The sequence below is a fragment of the Merops nubicus genome, unplaced genomic scaffold (genome assembly GCF_000691845.1).
Source record: "Merops nubicus isolate BGI_N331 unplaced genomic scaffold, ASM69184v1 scaffold15029, whole genome shotgun sequence".
Taxonomy (NCBI): domain Eukaryota; kingdom Metazoa; phylum Chordata; class Aves; order Coraciiformes; family Meropidae; genus Merops; species Merops nubicus.
The window spans coordinates 63,015-79,450 of record NW_008631789.1 but is presented as its reverse complement, the minus strand read 5'-3'; the positions used below and the strand labels follow the sequence as shown (position 1 = coordinate 79,450).

The window sequence follows — 16,436 nt, the reverse complement described above, 5'->3', positions numbered from 1 at the left end:
ACTAGCGGTCTGTTGTTGCCTTCAAACTTTCAGACATTTTAAAATCAAATGTGTAACTCTCTTTGATGTAAACTGGTTGAAAGGATACTATGGGTAAAACTGTTAGCAAACAGAGGTTTACTTTTTTGGTTTGAGATTTACACCGCTTGGCAAGTGAACAACTGAGACGTGCTATTTCTGTTTGATCTACTAATTGCAGTTTTCAGCCCCTTGCAATTAGGTGACTGAAGGAGCAGTAAGGCCAGGGCAGATTTCTACACACAGAAATTATTAGGAAAGTAATTGATAGTGTAGAGGTAAATAATAGGGGTGGAAGAAAATGAATACATACTTACATACAAGAGACAATATATACATATAATGCATTAGACATCTGCATTTCTACAGGGGGTATATGTGGATTCTAAGTGGATATATCCTTGTTTATGTAAACATATGTGTGCATACACAATCAGATTCACACTCAGAGTGTCAATACCTCTGTACTTTCTATCTTTTAAAAAACTGTTATACGTGACACATCTTCTAGGATGGAACTTGACAGTAATAATTATGTGGTTGGCTTGATGGCACTTGATAAAATCATGAGAATGGAGGAGAGTAAGGTGCTTAGGCAATGCTTAAGTTAATCTCATGCCTTCCCAGCAAGCCAAACAGCACGCAAAGGAGCTATTCCCAAAAGAGGAAGGGAAAGATGCGGTTCAAGATGGGAAGCGTCCTGCTGTCTCTTCTTTTCTGGTACAAAGGTATGCACTTTGCCTCCTGAGAGGCACTTTCAGATGTCCCTCTTTGTATTTCTTGTTTCATCCACAATTCTTTCTTCTGCCAGGGGCTGTGGGGTACAGAGCAAGCTCTTCTCTACATTCTCATGGAAGCATAATAATATGGGGAAAGGCAAAATTGTGGAGGAGATGTGTAATTTATGTACATGAGTGAGCAGTATTCTTACAGCTCTATGAATATTCAGTAGTAAAACTCTGTTTCACAAACTAATTGCAGTGTAAAAAATTTGCCATATAATTTGTCAAAATATGAATTTGCTAAGAAAATTGTAGTGCAGCTGAGCCAGTGAGTAAATAATAATGCTGATTTCAAAAATGAGGTACAGTATAACATGAAAGACAGGTCTTTCATTAATCAAAACTCTTGATTAATCAAAACCTGATCATTTTCTCTAGCGGCAAGACATTGCTGGTGGAGATCTGCCTTTTTTTAAAGGCTCTTTTAGGTATTTTGGCCTGGAAATGACATCCAAAGGCACTTTAAGAACAAAAAGAAACCGTAAGTCATGAAAATGGCAAAAGTATTTACCAATATTGAGGCTTTCTTAAATTTAATTTTTTGAAAAGTAGCAATGATAGCAGGTAAGCAGGAGATAGAAGAAGCCAGAAAATTCAGGGTCACAGTCTCCTTCTGTTTCAATTAACTCATCTGTGGAATGGGGAGATCATTTTCTCGGTTGTGTTTGAACTTGTGGCTTCATTGAAGCCACTGGCAAAGTTACTATTATCTTAAACAAGGCTGAAGTTGCTCTTGCTGTGTCTTGAGCAGTATTTACCAACATTAATGAGTGAGTAGGGTATGATCTGCCAGTACATGGGACAGATTTATCAGACAGTCCAGCTTTTCCCCTCATAGATGTTGAATTCTCACTGTTTTGCTTTGTGAATTTTCTTCCGTTTCCAATGATTATTTTGGTCTACCAAATTTCACGGGCAGGGAAGTGTTCATCTACTAGCCATGCCTTCCCTTCATCCTGTTATGCTGAGCCCACTCTGTCCAATTAATAGGTCTTCCTTCCAGCAATTATTTGTGTGTCCTTCTGATAACTTACCTCTTCGTTCTCCTTTGTTTCACATGGGAAGTACTGGTGCCTGAGCTTCTTGGAAGGCTGTTTTTACCCAGACTCCAGAATTTTTTCCCAATGGGTGGCGTAACTGCAATTAGTCCTTGGAATGAGTTCATACCTTGCTCTGAATCCCTTGCTCTGCTTTTAATAGACACCCACACAACAGGATATTTTTGGAGAGCCTGCAGTGAAGAACTGCTTGAAGGATCACTTTCCAGGCATCGCTCCTTCAGTATTTAATTTATCTTCTTCATTTACAGTTTTTCTCTGCTTCATGGTCCAAGTGTCCTGTTCTGGCTAAAGGGTGAGCAGCACCCCTTTGCCCAGGGCCCCCTCACGCTCCTGCCTCTCCTGCCACGGAGAAGGTGCCGCTAGGTCAGTCCTCCGAACCACGTGCACTGGTGCCATGATAAGCTGCTTAGCTTATTTTCTCTGGCAGAGCAAGTGGCTTAGAGAGGCACCCCCAGCCCCCGCGCCTTGGCTGGGCTCGTGTGTGCTGGAGACACCACCGCAGCAGCAGGAGCAGCAGCAGCAGCATATGGTGCAGCAGGCAGGCTCCTGTGACGAGAGCCACAGCAGCTGCTGGGCCCCCTCCATATGGTGAGGGGGAGCACCCTGAGCCCTCGACTGACAGGAATATGCTTTTAGCACATTGAGTGTGATCACTACACGTCAGGAAATAAGCAGATCTCAGCAGTTTAAGAGAGTGGATTTCCTTTTTTCCTCTCTGTTTTTTGCAGCTTTTGAAAAAAAAAACCAAAACCCGAACCAAAGTCAAAGGCCCAAACCCGCCTTCAAATCACAACAAATAACATCTTTAGTGCCACCCTTTGGCATAATCAATACTTCTAATGAAATTACTATGCAGGCAATGTTCTGCATAGCTCTAAGCAGGAAAGAACAAACATGTCAGTAAGAGCAGGAATTGCCAAAAAATTTTCAAAGCAACACTTTGGGAGAAAAGATGATTACACATGTCTTAGGAAGAAAAGGGGAAAAGACTGACTTTTTTCCAAACTTCTTACTTTTTTTTTCCAAATAATTTCACAACATTAAAAAAAAAAATAGTGGAAACCTTATGGAGACAGCAGGCATGAAAGAGAAATTAATATGAATTAAATAGGTATAACTGTAATTACTTAAACGTGGTTTTTATCGCTTTCAGATAAATACCAGTAAATATTAAATGCGACAATACAAATGAATGAAAATAGAAATCAAGTAAAAGTCATTCAAATAAAGAAGATTAAATGGAAATGAAAAAAAAAAAACAACCATGAAAAATCCCCACAAAATGAATGAGGAGAACAGCAGCCACATTAAAGCACGCAAGAGTATCTTAGCACAAAGCATGAGCCCTTCTGTCCTCTGCAGGCTGATGCTCGTGCTGGTCTCCTGCCCTCAGTCTCTGGCTCTGAGTGTGCCTGTTGGTGATCAGCAGAGATGAGCCTTCGCAGCCTGATGTGTGCTGGGGCAGTGGTGTCCTCCTGGGGGGTACCAGGGCCAGCGTATGATCTACAGGGGTAACAGGCTGAGAATTTGTCCCAGTGTGGCTTTAGGTGGTGAGAGCTCCTGGATGAACACCCTGCTTTCACAAGGCCAGTGCGGGTACAGAGCTGCATATTCTCTGGGGGTCTCTGCCTGCCAGCATAGCTCACAGGGACCATTTAAAAACTGCAGTTTTTAGAAATAAAGGCACTGTTTCCATGACATGGTCCCATGGAGCCGGTTTAGCATGACCATGGAAAAAGCCCTAGGGGAAAAAACAACAAAAGGAATCATGAAGCAATGGGTGAGAGGACTATGCCTGCCTGGGGCACCTGAGGATCTACTGTGGCTGCAGCAGGGTGCCTTGGGGCCATCGCCACTGGTGCAGGGGCAAGGAGAGACTGGGAAAATGCCCTGTGGGATGATGGCCTGGGATGCGACAGCTTCCCCAAATGCACCTTGCTACTGAGTCTGGCGCAGCCTGATGTGAGTCAGCTCACTTGCCTGGCATGATTTCCGGGGCCGGGATGTAACAATAGCTTAGGTTAATAATATAGCAACCCACAAAGTAGTGCCCAGTGGGCACAGAGGTACTGCAACGCTTTTTTCAGTCTTGACCCTCTGCGTTGCTTACAGACCACCTTACCTAACCCTGCTTCCTGATGCTCTCTAACGTGGTGCTCAAGGAAAACAGGGACTTGCAATGGTGTGCCTTTCAAAAACATGATAAAAACAGTGCCGTTCATTCCAGTCACCTCTTTCATTTCTGTGACAGCATTTTGGGGCTCCAGTCACATTTTTTTCTGCTTTTAAGCTTGTTTGCTTTCCCCTGCCCCATGGCCCGCAGATGCAGAAGGGAAGCAGGTGACTAGCTATGCAGCAGAGGCCACCGCACTGGGAAAGTGCTGCATCATAGGGGGAGTGCTCTCCACTGGGACACGAGGAGAGAAAATAATTTTTCTTGTCTCTCTGAGCTCTGTTAAACTGAGATGTTGCTTGCAGAGATGAGAGGCAAAATTAACTATTTTCCATCTGAAGCTTCTAGGCCACCTAAATTCTAAAGTCAAGAAATAAACAAAGACATTCACATTTTCCACATGCTTTGCCTGCAATGACCAGGTTTATGTGAACTTATTCCAGTAAATTGAGTGACTGACATTTATCCCATGTTATATTTTATTTCTCTGGTTTATTTTATAATGTGCTTTCTCATGCTTGTATATCTGTCATTAAGAGCTGTTGTGGCTCTGTGGTCAGGATATTCAAGTCAGAGCTGACCTTACTGAAATATGCTCAGCCTTTAGCAGTGTTACTTCTGCCCACACTTACTTTCCTCCTTTCTTACTCTTGTTTAACCACATTCTTAATGACCACACATTTTCTGAGACACACAGTTACCTGTTCCTGTCATTAAAATGCCAGAAGCGGAGCCTCCTTGCTACTGCTTGCCCCTTCCTTTCCCCAGCTAGCACCATGTTGTGATGGCTGATTTATCCTAATTCCACCTCAGGAAACCTTTGTCCTTCCCCTCCCAGACTCCCAGGACTGCCTCTGCCAGCTCGTTTCTTTCTGTCCCCAAGTCTTGGTCAGTCCCTGGGGTATCTCTCCTCTCCAACCTGCTCTGCAGCAGGTGCTGACTGAGCCCATCCCAGGGCCCGTGCTCCAGCCCAGCCCTGCCAGGATGGACATTCTGGCACAAAATCATCTCCTGGTGCCTGTTCAACCCCTGATGCTATGGGGTGGCATTTGTGCACCACAGGGCATTGGATGTGCCATGCTGCGGGGCGGGGTGGAAGGACCAGGGAGAGGCATGCCTTATTGCCCTGCCTCTCACAAACACACAGAGAGAGTAATTTATTTCACTGAATGTTCTGGGGCACTGCAGGGGCTGTAAATGGGGCTCTTTCCTTTTTAATGTTTTGGGATTTTTTTCAGGCCTGTACTTTTAAAACAACAGCCCCCGGCAGCTGTGCAGGACTTATGACTCTCCCATGAATTGCAGTAATTTGTTCTGTCTGACCTACAATTATCAATTATCTTTGTAACCTTCCTTGAAGGCAAACACACTCTCTATAAAAGCATGCTGCCCATCACATTTTTAGACTATTGGCAGCCAGCTTTCCTCTTCATTTCCTTTGTAGGACAGAGCCCATCACAGCTGTAAACACACCAATATATCAATTACTACTTTTGCTGGCCGACTGCAGGCAAGGGCATCTTTTCCTCTCCCAATGCCAGAGGTTATCAGGTCACACTGCCCAGGCAGGCCATTTGGCCCATCTGGTGCCATGCTTACCCCGAGCCAAGCCTGCTGTTCCTCTGTGCCGCAGGCTGGGGCTGCCTGGGGTTGGATGGCTGAGCTGCTCATAGGAGTGAGCCCATAGCAGTTAACCTCTTCTAGCTCAAAGAGGCCAAGTTAACCTCCTATTTGAACCATGCAGCTGGGGGTGGAGGCCCCAGCCCAGCAGGGACAGCCAGAGGGGTGACAGGATGGCTCCCCTGCCCTGGCATGGCCTTTGCACCACTGTGTGTTGCAGGGCTGACCCAATAACACACTGTACTTAAAAAAAGGACTTCTGTGCTTGAAATCAATGTGTTTGAAACACCCTCACTTGATTTGCAGTTAATGTCCCCTGGCTGAGAAGCCTAAAACCCCTAAAGCCCTGATCTTGTAGCTCAGGAGCAGGCATCACTGGCCAGGTGCAGCCACCCAAGCAACACGGGGGCAGCCAGGGCAGGAGGATTTATTCCTGGTGGTTGAGTAGGTGCTACCATACACCCACTCAGCTTAAAATTATTCCTTTTTTTGTTGTTGTTTCACTTACAGGCGTTAGGTTTCTAGCTGCATCTGTCAATGAGGTGCCAAATTTTGATCTTGCCTCTCAAAAATCCAGGCAGGCACTCAGGAGGCCTGATGAAGGGCTCATCACAGACCCAAAGCAATATTCTGCATCAGCCTGGTAATGCACATCCCCTTTCCCCAAGGAAACAAGAGCAGGCTTCTCCACAATACAGGCTTCCTCATGCTAGGCAAATGTACCTGATACACACGTAAGTGGGCAGCTGGTATGCACTGGAAGAGAGACAAATATTTTATTCCTGTACAGAGCATGTTAATTTTCTACTCTGTTTACTAAGTTTTCTCTGTAGCCCCTGAAGCCCAAGGCAAGTATTTAGGCAGAGAGGTGTAGTAGGCACCTTTGCTTTCACCTCTGCGTGGTTCCACTTACTTGTCAGGTCATTGCCAGGCAAAAGTGCATTTAACTGCCAGGAGGAAAACAGGAAATGACCCACAAAATGGTTTTCCACAAAAATCAGTCTTCCAAAAGTGAAAATAAAGAGTTTAAGAAACATGTAGCGAATGTACATTTATAAATGAAACTTGAATGCCTGCAGACTTGAGGAGCCAGGGCTGCAGCCCCTTGAGCTCAGACCTGGCTGGTGGGGATGTATGGTGGGCTGTAATAGCTGGGGAGCTGCCAAATCCCAGGGTAACAAAGCTGGCACGGCTGGTGCTGCTGGAGCAGGGTGCCTGTCCTGCTGAGAAGGGCCATCATAGCATAGGCTGGAGGGGCAGGAGAGGTGCCTGCCAGCCTGGCTCCCATGCCTCTGGTGCCAGTGCCACACCAGCATCATCATCAAACAGAGCATCAAGCGGGCAGGAGACGTACTTGTCATTTTTATTGGCAAAGGCAGTCCAGGTTTGATAGTTGATAATGTCTTGGTTTGTATCATATTTGTCTGACAACAGACAGCATTAACTTAAACCACCCCTCACACTGTGTGGGGCACAACATGGAGGTGGCAAGGTGCTGTGTGGCCTTGGGCTTGCACCTCCACCTTTGTTTTCTTATTGCACAGTGGAGTCACGAGACTTGGCAGGGTAACATCTGTGCTGGGAAAGGTGGAGCACCATGTTGTAAAAGGCCCTCAGCCTACACATTTTAAGACACCAGATCCGGAGACATGCACCCACATTTTCCTCCTGAGCTTGATGGAGCCTGGGTGCCCCTGTCTTCGTCTTGGGTCTGACTGAAAGCCACATCTTTTTATTGTAGACTGATGTTTACAGATGCCAGGGCCAATGCCTTGGGTTAATGTGGTAAGTTCCTGATACCAGAAATGCTGCCCTGGGACACTGGAACAAAGGAGATCGCATCTGGGTTAAAGAAAGGATTTTTTAAAAATTTATTTATCATTTTGTTCTTTGCTGGGGTTTTTCTTTCAGACTCGATACATTCAGGCTAAGTGTCACACTCAAGGAGAAGTTTCAGTAATAAACAGAACTTTGTATAAAGTTTATATTTCAGCTGATGATAATTGCACAGTGTTTGTAAATCTTTTGAGATGCAACTTGCTATAGAAATGTGAGATGTAAATTCCCAGCATTAGCTGGAGCTTCCTAGGCTCAGAAAGTGACAGTGTGTGAATGAATAAATCATAACTAGATTTCAGTGAATAATTCAGAGTCTAATTCGTTTGGTGAAAATATCCTCTTTTCTTATTCACAAAAGCTCTGTTTGGAGCTGTGGGTTTCTCATGGCTTCTATGCACAATTTTTCACCTGCTTGGCAGCTTGGTCCTTAGCGGTTTGCAGATTCCCTGCTACCATTGAAAACCTGACATTTGGCATTTGACTTGTGTTGATGAGTTATCAGCAGTCATGGGTCTATTTTTTAAAAATTATCTTATTTTCAGTTGACTGGGCACTATTCTGCCACTCCAAATGATATTAATGTAGTCTGCTTTGGACTTAACTGCAAAGCCAGAGAACCATTTCAGCAAGGAAAGGGCTCATAAAAAAAGCCATTCCTGAGTGAAAGGCAGGAGATAAAACAGGTCAGACATTACAAAAATAGTGGCTCTTCCTCTACGGTCACAGCAACTGATATTCTCTAAGAAAGGGAAAAAAGGGAATAAGCAAGATGGATTGGGAAGACCTATTTACATTTTGTTTTCCTCCAGCCCATCTAGAGGCAGCAATCTCAGGACAGGCACCTCACAGGGTATCCCATCTTCTCTGAAGGCACCAGCTATTTGTGGTGGTACCAGACTGGGATTTCACCCTTGAGGTTCATCAGCTCACACATTTTAAGAACAAAACGGGTAAGGGAAGCTCTGGGGCAGGAAGACAGCAAAAAGGGACGGGGTGAAATTAGCTGTAAAGCAGAGGCTGAGGGCATGGGTTTCTCCTCAGGATGTTTCATGTGTATCTGATCAAAAAGAAGAGATGCCAAGGGCATCGGAAGAAACTGCAGTGGAGGAGTAGCACGAACATGAGAACATGCAGTGCCCTGTTCCTGCCCACATCCTCTTGCTTTCCCCTAGCAGTCAGCCTGGGGAAATGTGGTAGATTCATCAGTCCTTCCTCGATGTATTTGTCCCCAGCTCAGGAGTAAATGTTCATTGCATTTCCTGATGTTCGCTTGCAGCATCTTTATTTCTGATCTCTCTCTCCTCTTCCCTCCATGCCCACTGCCCCAGCTGTGATGGCCCTCTCCACAGGGGAGGTAAGTCCCTCTGGATGGTTTGGGTGCCGGGTGAATGCTGGAGCCTGGCACTGCCCAGCTTCAGTGCCTCGGGGCAGAAGGAAGGATGGCACCTGGGCCTTCAAGCCCAGGCATGTGCTCCGACCTCTGACTCCAAGGGGGAGCCACGCCACATTTCGTGCCGGGCTGGTGCAAAAAAAGGGGCTCAGAGAAGGTGCAGCAGCCGGGTGGGCAGGATTCAGATTTAGCCTTGTGCCACTATTGTCGATGGCTGTGTTGATTTATTACTGTATTTTTACCTTCCCTTTAGGATGAGAGGCTGGAGCTGTGGCACAGCAAGGCTTGCAAATGCGACTGCCAAGGAGGTCCTAACTCGGTGTGGTCCAGTGGGACTAACAGCTTAGAGTGCATGCCAGGTAATGCGCCAGCGTGCTTTTAGCTGTGCTTGTCTGGTGGCCTGCAGCAGCTTGCCCCTTTGCATCCTGCACTGCATGCAGAGGCGGCACGCTACGCTACGGCAGTGCTTGTTCCAAACCCTGCTGCTGCTGGGGCCAGGGGATCTGCACCGGTGGGAGGTGAAGGGTGACTGACTCTGCACCATTGGGCAGAGCGGCAGCAGCAGCAGCGGCTGTGCCTGGGCCTCAGGAGGTCACCCAGGGTGGCACTGCCCTGCCCTGTCCCTACAGCCCTTGGCACTGGTGCTTCCAGAAACTGCCTAGGACAGCTACTGCTACCTGCAGGTTTTGCTTTAGGAAACTACCTAGGCTTATTTTCCCTTGCTGCAGTTCAGCCTGTGACAACTTCTCCTCTCTCCAGGGGTCAAGGAAAACAATTTATTCTTTCTCTGCAGCATATTTTTGAACAGTAAAAGACCATAACTGTGTTTCCTTCGAGATTTCTGCCCAGTTCCTTAAGCCATTCATCACAGATGTTTTATAGGTTTCTGATCAAGCTCCTTCCTTGTTATTCTCTGCAACTGCCACATTTTCCCTGATGTGTTACCCCAGCAAGGTTTTATCAATGCCCAGCTGATCATCAGGTTTAGTTCATATGTCCCACAGAAGCTGCAATCTTGTCTTATCAAAGCTTGCCTCTATCACACCAATTTTCAGAAATGTTCACCCCCTTTGGAGTTGAGTGCCAAAAGTGGTGCCTGCCTTATGCCCACTTGCAAACACCTCTTCCCAGCTTCTGCAGGAGGCTGTGCAATAACCTGAGATGTGTTTTGCTACCCCCAGGGGAGATAAATGGGGAAGATGGTCACCCCAGTGCTCAGTGTTTGGCATGGGTGTCCTGAAGGAGGAGGAGGTAAAATGAGTAACTCTAGAAGAGCTCCAAGTGAAAGCTGAGTTGGGCTAGAAAGCAAATAAAAACATGCATTGGCAAGAAGTTATGACACTATTGGCAAAGCTTGCAGGCAAACAGAGGTGGGAGGGGAAAAAACCAGGTGCTTCTATCCCATGTCTGTGTTGGGCCTGAAGGTTTCTCTCCCATAGCATGAGGGGGCTGACAAGTGCAGAGGCTTTACAGTTATCCTTCCTGGGCCATCTGCTTCCCTTGAGCTCCCTCTCCATGTCCCTTGCTACTGGGGAGGCCACATCCACCTAGGGCTTGCCCAGCTTGGGCATTGCCCACAGGCTTCTTCCTCACCAGAGAAACTACAAGGGAAGCAGTCATCTGCTGTACATGGGCGGTGACTCACCCCTAGGGCAGAGTGGCCCCAAACATCCCCTCCATGAAAGGGTCATGTCGTCTCAGGCTCTGTCCTTCCAGTTTCTGCAGCTGGTATCTCCACAGGGCTGCCTGCTGGAGCAGACGTGAAGAGGAAGAAATAGCCCCTGTGATGCAGAAGAATCACTTATAGGAGCTCCAGAAAAGGCATTTTGTAGCTCTTGTTTTGAGGGTTTCCTTCAGTCTCTTATGAACAAAACCCACATGTATGACCCTGCCAAACATGAGTCTGAGCTGGCATAGCCCTGCCCAAGCTCACCACTCCCTTTCAGAAGCCCGGCCTTCACAACTTTTTTGTGTCACAGCATCATCATAAAGCCCACTTGTGATAGGCACATCTTCTGCTGACTGCTTACCCAGCTAGGAAGGATGTTATCATTAATAGGCAATACATGAGCTAGATCCTTCCCTCTGGTCTTAGATGATATGCAAGAGATCTAAGGTGGCCCACTGCTGAAGGAATGAATAGACCAATGTATTCACTCACAACACATAACATAGCAAAAAAAGGAGCAAGTCAATTCCCAAACCAGACCATAGGGAAAGGAAGAACCCAGGCAACCAGTCCAATCCCAACCATATAGTAATTGCCAGGAGAAAGCATCATAATTCCCTCCCTGTCTCAGTCTTGTCCCACCATTACTGGGAACACTGCTTGCTGTGAAGAGTCAGAGATCCCCTTCAAAAACCAGAACCCTTGCACAGCATACCCACTGTATGACCAAATGCCACTACATGCTGAATCAGCTCTTACAGAGGTGGCTTCTTGCCCCACCTCCAAGTTAATGTGGAAGGTGGGGACACCTGGTGGTGATCTTCTTACCCGTTCCCATCCAAGGCTGGCCAGACCCTGGGTGAAAACCAACCAGGAGGGTCTTTCTTGCCTGGTTGTGGACATCATCCATATGCCAACCCTCATTCAGGGTTGGGGGTTTAAGCCCAGCACTTCAGCACATCCCTGCAGTGCTTGCATCCTTGTCTGAGTCTCTCTCCCTTTGGAAGATGCCCCTCTGTACCTGTACATCCTCCATCTGTAACTATTCCTTTGCATGGAGCTGCAGTAAGGTGTATTTTGGACAAACAGAGGTTACCATACATTCCAGGTCACCATGTAGGATCGCCCTGCTTCCTGCAGTCCCGGATTCTAGTGGAAGGAGCAGCACTGGCATACTCACACACACCACAGGGCCTTATGGCAATGCTGCATTGCAGCCAGCCCAGAAAAAATCTCTGACCAGCTCCTTCAGAATTCCATCTCCTCATGATGGCTCCCTACTGGCATCTACATCTGGCATGGCAGCCTGATCCTACTCCATGTTTTCTTGCTGTTTAACCCTAACAGTGTACAATTCTCCATCCAAAGCCTTTTACAGCCTGGTACCACCCTCCTGTCCCTTGCACTGAGGAATCACAGAATCATATCATGGTTTGGGTTGAAAGGAACCTTTGAAGATCATCTAGTCCAAATCCCTTGCCATGGGCAAGGACATCTTTCACTAGACCAGGTTGCTCAAATCCCCATCCAAACCTCTTTTGGGAAACCTGTTTCAGTGTCTCATCATCTGTGTCATAAAAAATTTCTTCCTTGTGTCCGATCTAAACCTACCCTCTTTCAGTTTGAAAACAAGGGAAGGAAAGGAGACAGAGCAGGTTGGGTTGATCCATCCATGCTTGAGAGACACATGTGCGAGAGGAGCAGCTCTAGGTTTCCTGGTCAGGCTAGATGTGGAGTGTGTTTTCATGCATTAGCATTATGTAGCTGAGTAATGAAGGGATCTTCCTTGAATAATGAAAGCTGTTCTCCTGAATAATGGATGTTGTCCCTGTATCTCCCAGCTGTCTCTCTCCTCAGGCAGGGGGTCTTTGCATTCTTCTCACCCAGTCCAGCCCAGCCCAGCTGTGGTGGCGTGGCCCAGTGTCCCTACTGCCTGGGGATGGTTTGCGCAGCAGCCACGCTGTGGTGTTGCAGGGCTGTCTCTGGCATGGCCAGAGAGGAGCAGCCAGCCCCACAACTGCCGCACAAATTTTCTCCAGGTCGGTGGTAACGGTGTTAAACAGCTCAGCTGGTTTGGCTGGGCAGGCACCAGGCATCTGTTTCACGGGTCCCTGCGCGTGGCACGGCCAGACGCACCAGAAGGTGACCTGCTAATTGCATTATGGTTGTGTGCTCTACGGATTAGTGTTGCTAAAAGTAAAGTTACGTGGCATTCGAGATAAGCCTGACGAGTAGTAAACACACGGGGCCATCCCGGTCCCGCGCAGCCGCCCTCTCCCACAGGGGGAGTGAGGGTTCTAGCGCGGTGGAAAAAAGTGATGTTTCCATGCCTGGAGGAAGGTAGGACAGCAGCTATGTGTTTTCATGGGGAAAAACATGTTAATGAGGTACCAGCTGAGCAAGATATGTTAATGAGATATTGATGCACATGGTATTCACCTCATGGAGCTTGCTAATGAGACATTGACCGTGTGGCCACAGTGCTCCAGGACTGCACCAGGCAGGCTGCAGTCATGCCAGGCCCTGGGCACCCACAGAGGCTCCCCACGTGTTGGTCATTTTTAACACGAGGCACCACGCTGGTCGGTCAGGCATGGCTAAGGCAAGGAAATGTCCTACCCACAAGTGAAGCTGTGCGGAGCTTCCTTTGCTCCTTGAAATGAACTACGCCCTGAAATGAACTACGCTAAACTGGAAACTGTGATTTACCCTTGGGGCACCACACCTGCTCCACAGGCTGCAAAATCAGAAAATGCTGCCCATGATATAGATGTTTGCCCAGTCAATCCCCATGTGATGCTTATGAGTGCTTTCTTTGTGTCTATCTCGATACGTAGTGATAACCTGATCACATAAAAAAATGAACAGAATAAACACCCCCATAACTAGGTCCGGGTAGCAGACAGGTGCTCTGCATGGCAGCATCACCAAAGGCTTGCCTTCCAGAGCAAGAAACTTTCACCAAAAGTTTTAATGATGAATGAGTAATTCTGCCTCCAGCGGTTTTGCGGCCATGAGATGTCTTGCTGTAATTGCTATCACAGAAGACAGCTATGGGTTCAGGTTTGGCAGCCTGAAGTTTTGAAGGCAAAAGCTCAGATGGAAATCCTGGAGCCTTTGGCAAGGCCAAGCATTAGACCTCACTGGCACCAAAGTACCCACATGTTTTCTGCAAGACAAGACCATCTCCAGATACAAAAATAGTCCTCATAGCAGAAAACGCAGAAGATGTGAGAGTGCTTGTGAAGGGATGATAGGAGCAGGTTCAGCAATTTTGCTGTGCAGGCGTATCCATAAATCAAGACAATGAATGGAGGAGCAGGCGGCGATAAAGCCCAGCAAGAAAAGCTATGCCAGGCATTTCTCAAGGACCAGAGAGAGTCTGATAGCCTGGAGGCTGGATCCAGCTCAATGGATCCAGCCTAGATCTGCTTCCACAAGCTTGCAAGAACAAGATTTGGAGTGCAACCTCTTAATAAAACTTTCCACCCTAAAATGCTGCGGGCAGTACAGTTTAGCAAGTTGGAGAAGAGTTAGAAATTCACGTAAGAGAAGTTAGAAATTAAGAACTCCCATGGCCCCATAGCAGCAATTACTGCAGGGGGTGGTGATCTGAGTTTAAGAGCATCCTCAGCATCCTGGCCAGGGATGAGAAGGAGCAATGAAACTACAGGGGGTGTGGACAACAAGTGTGCAGACACACCTAGGAAACAAAGCCACCTGTTTAAGGGACTAAAGCATTTTTTCCCTTGTTCTGCAGAGTGCCCCTACCACAAGCCCCTGGGCTTCGAGTCTGGTGCTGTCACCCCTGACCAGATAAGCTGCTCCAACCCTGAGCAGTACACGGGCTGGTACTCCTCCTGGACGGCCAACAAGGCCCGCCTCAACGGCCAAGGCTTTGGGTGAGTCCAGAAATGCTTCCCCGAGGGGTCCTGTGGGTAGGTGGGTGTGGGGGGCTGGGGATCCCTAGCAGCATGGGCGCAGGAGGTTCTGCCCAGGAGGGCAGCAGCAGAGAAAGTAGCGGGGTCGGTGGTATCCCCCCAGGTGCGCGTGGCTCTCCAAGTACCAGGACAATGGGCAGTGGCTGCAGATCGACCTGAAGGAGGTGAAGGTGATCTCGGGGATCCTCACGCAAGGGCGCTGCGACGCCGATGAGTGGATGACCAAGTACAGCATGCAGTACCGCACCGATGAAAACCTCAACTGGGTTTACTACAAGGACCAGACTGGCAACAACCGGGTCAGTGGACTTTGCTCTTCGGCCACTGATGGAGGCGTGGCATTTTGGTGACATGAGCACATTGAGTCTTGGTGAGGAAGCTCCCCAAGAGGACGGCCCTGTGGGAGCAGCAGGATGGATAGGGCCCTGTGGGAGCAGCAGGATGGATAGGGCCCTGTGGTTACCCTATGTCCAGGTGCAGCACAGAGGGAGGCATCCCTGCTGTGGTGAGAGCTAGTGCCATGCTGACCAGCTGCAGAAGGACAACATACATTTTTTAAGTTTTCTAATGATGGCAGTGGAGTCCAGATCAAGCTCAGAGGCATTAGCTGGCATGGCAGGGGAGGCAGTACCTCCGTGATAAAAACCCATTCTTGGCTGCAGCCACACAACCTCAGCCCTGCCTGGGCACTGCAAAATGGGGCTCCTTCTTTTGCCCTAAGTCCAGGGCTAGTGCACAATGATGATGCAGAAAACCCTCTGAGACAAAATCTGCAACTCATTAAATCACAACCCACTGCACTTGTAAGTGGTTAGTTTGATGCAAAAAATTGTACTGGGGAGACCTTACAATGGTGCCTGTGGTCCCTTGTGCAGCTCAGCTGGGTTGAGGGGATGCCACAGCTGCTGCCTTCAGTGTCCATCTGTGGGGATGGCCCTGTCCCAGAACAAGAGGCTCAGGGAGATGCTGAGCTCTCCCTGAAAAACAGGTCATGGCAGCAGGAGATGTGACAGCGTGGCCAAGCAGTGGGAAAAGTGCCCTCAAATACAGTTTTTGTCTGTACTGGTATTTCTGGGGGAGCCTGGCTCATGAACTACACACAGCCAAAGTCAACCACGCTCACTCCAAACACATGGTGCCTTGCTGTGGGAACGCAAATGAGAGAGAATGGGATGAGATTAAGTATAGCCTAACCAGAAGAAGTGCAGGAATGATGTGGGGCAAGTGAGATACTCAGAAAACTCAGACAGTGTGACAAAAATTGTCTCCATCTGGCTATTTTTGAAGTCTTTTATTTTGGGTGTGGATGAGAGAGAGCCTCTTCCTCCTCATCTGCTCTACACAGGCACCTCAGACTCGCGGGGCAGCATTTCTAGCTCCTTAACCACCTGCCCACACCTCTCCCCTCAGGTTTTCTACGGCAACTCGGACCGCTCGTCCTCGGTGCAGAACCTGCTGCGGCCGCCCATCGTGGCCCGCTACATCCGCCTCATCCCGCTGGGCTGGCACGTGCGCATCGCCATCCGCATGGAGCTCCTCGAGTGCCTGGGCAAGTGCGGCTGAGCGCTGGCTCCTGGAGTAGAAGTGTAGGTGTCCTCCTGGGCGGCCGCCCCACCTCGCCCCTGCCGCCAGCTGTGGCCGCCCTCCTGCGGTGTCGATGCCCAACCTGCAGAGGGAAGGGTTGTCCTGAATAAAACGTTGTTTCACACCACACCTGGTGATAGAGCTAAATCCTGCTGAGAAGCTGACGGCTGTTTATCTGGCACACATTAGGGAAGGCGGGAGGGTTCGTGGCTGCACCTTTGATCCTATGATCAGGGCTTCCGGCCCTGGTGTTAGGTTGGGGAAATCATCATGGCAGTGTGCTGTGGAGGCCAAAGTAAATGCAGGTGGGGTCCAAAGGCAAGGCTTGAAGGCTTGGACTCTCTTGGGGAAGATGGGTC

At 48.3% G+C, this 16,436-nt stretch overlaps 1 protein-coding gene across 1 annotated transcript; it reads left to right on the top strand.

Annotated features, from left to right (window-relative positions):
- Nucleotides 1–677: 677 nt before the first annotated feature.
- On the top strand, nt 678–16,201 carry RS1 (retinoschisin 1). The gene is made up of 6 exons (XM_008947708.1): nt 678–746; nt 8,822–8,847; nt 9,137–9,242; nt 14,313–14,454; nt 14,597–14,792; nt 15,904–16,201. Exons 1-6 carry the CDS (start codon nt 695–697, stop codon nt 16,054–16,056), a joined length of 675 nt encoding a protein of 224 aa, XP_008945956.1. The 5' UTR covers nt 678–694; the 3' UTR covers nt 16,057–16,201.
- The last annotated feature ends 235 nt before the right edge of the window (nt 16,202–16,436 follow it).

Bases quoted from the DNA above. Each gene is read 5' to 3' on its own strand.
- RS1 (XM_008947708.1), top strand. From the start codon at position 695: ATGCGGTTCAAGATGGGAAGCGTCCTGCTGTCTCTTCTTTTCTGGTAC. The intron at 8,848-9,136 runs GTAAGTCCCTCT...CCTTCCCTTTAG, and splicing joins TGGCCCTCTCCACAGGGGAG to GATGAGAGGCTGGAGCTGTG. The intron at 14,455-14,596 runs GTGAGTCCAGAA...GTATCCCCCCAG, and splicing joins CTCAACGGCCAAGGCTTTGG to GTGCGCGTGGCTCTCCAAGT.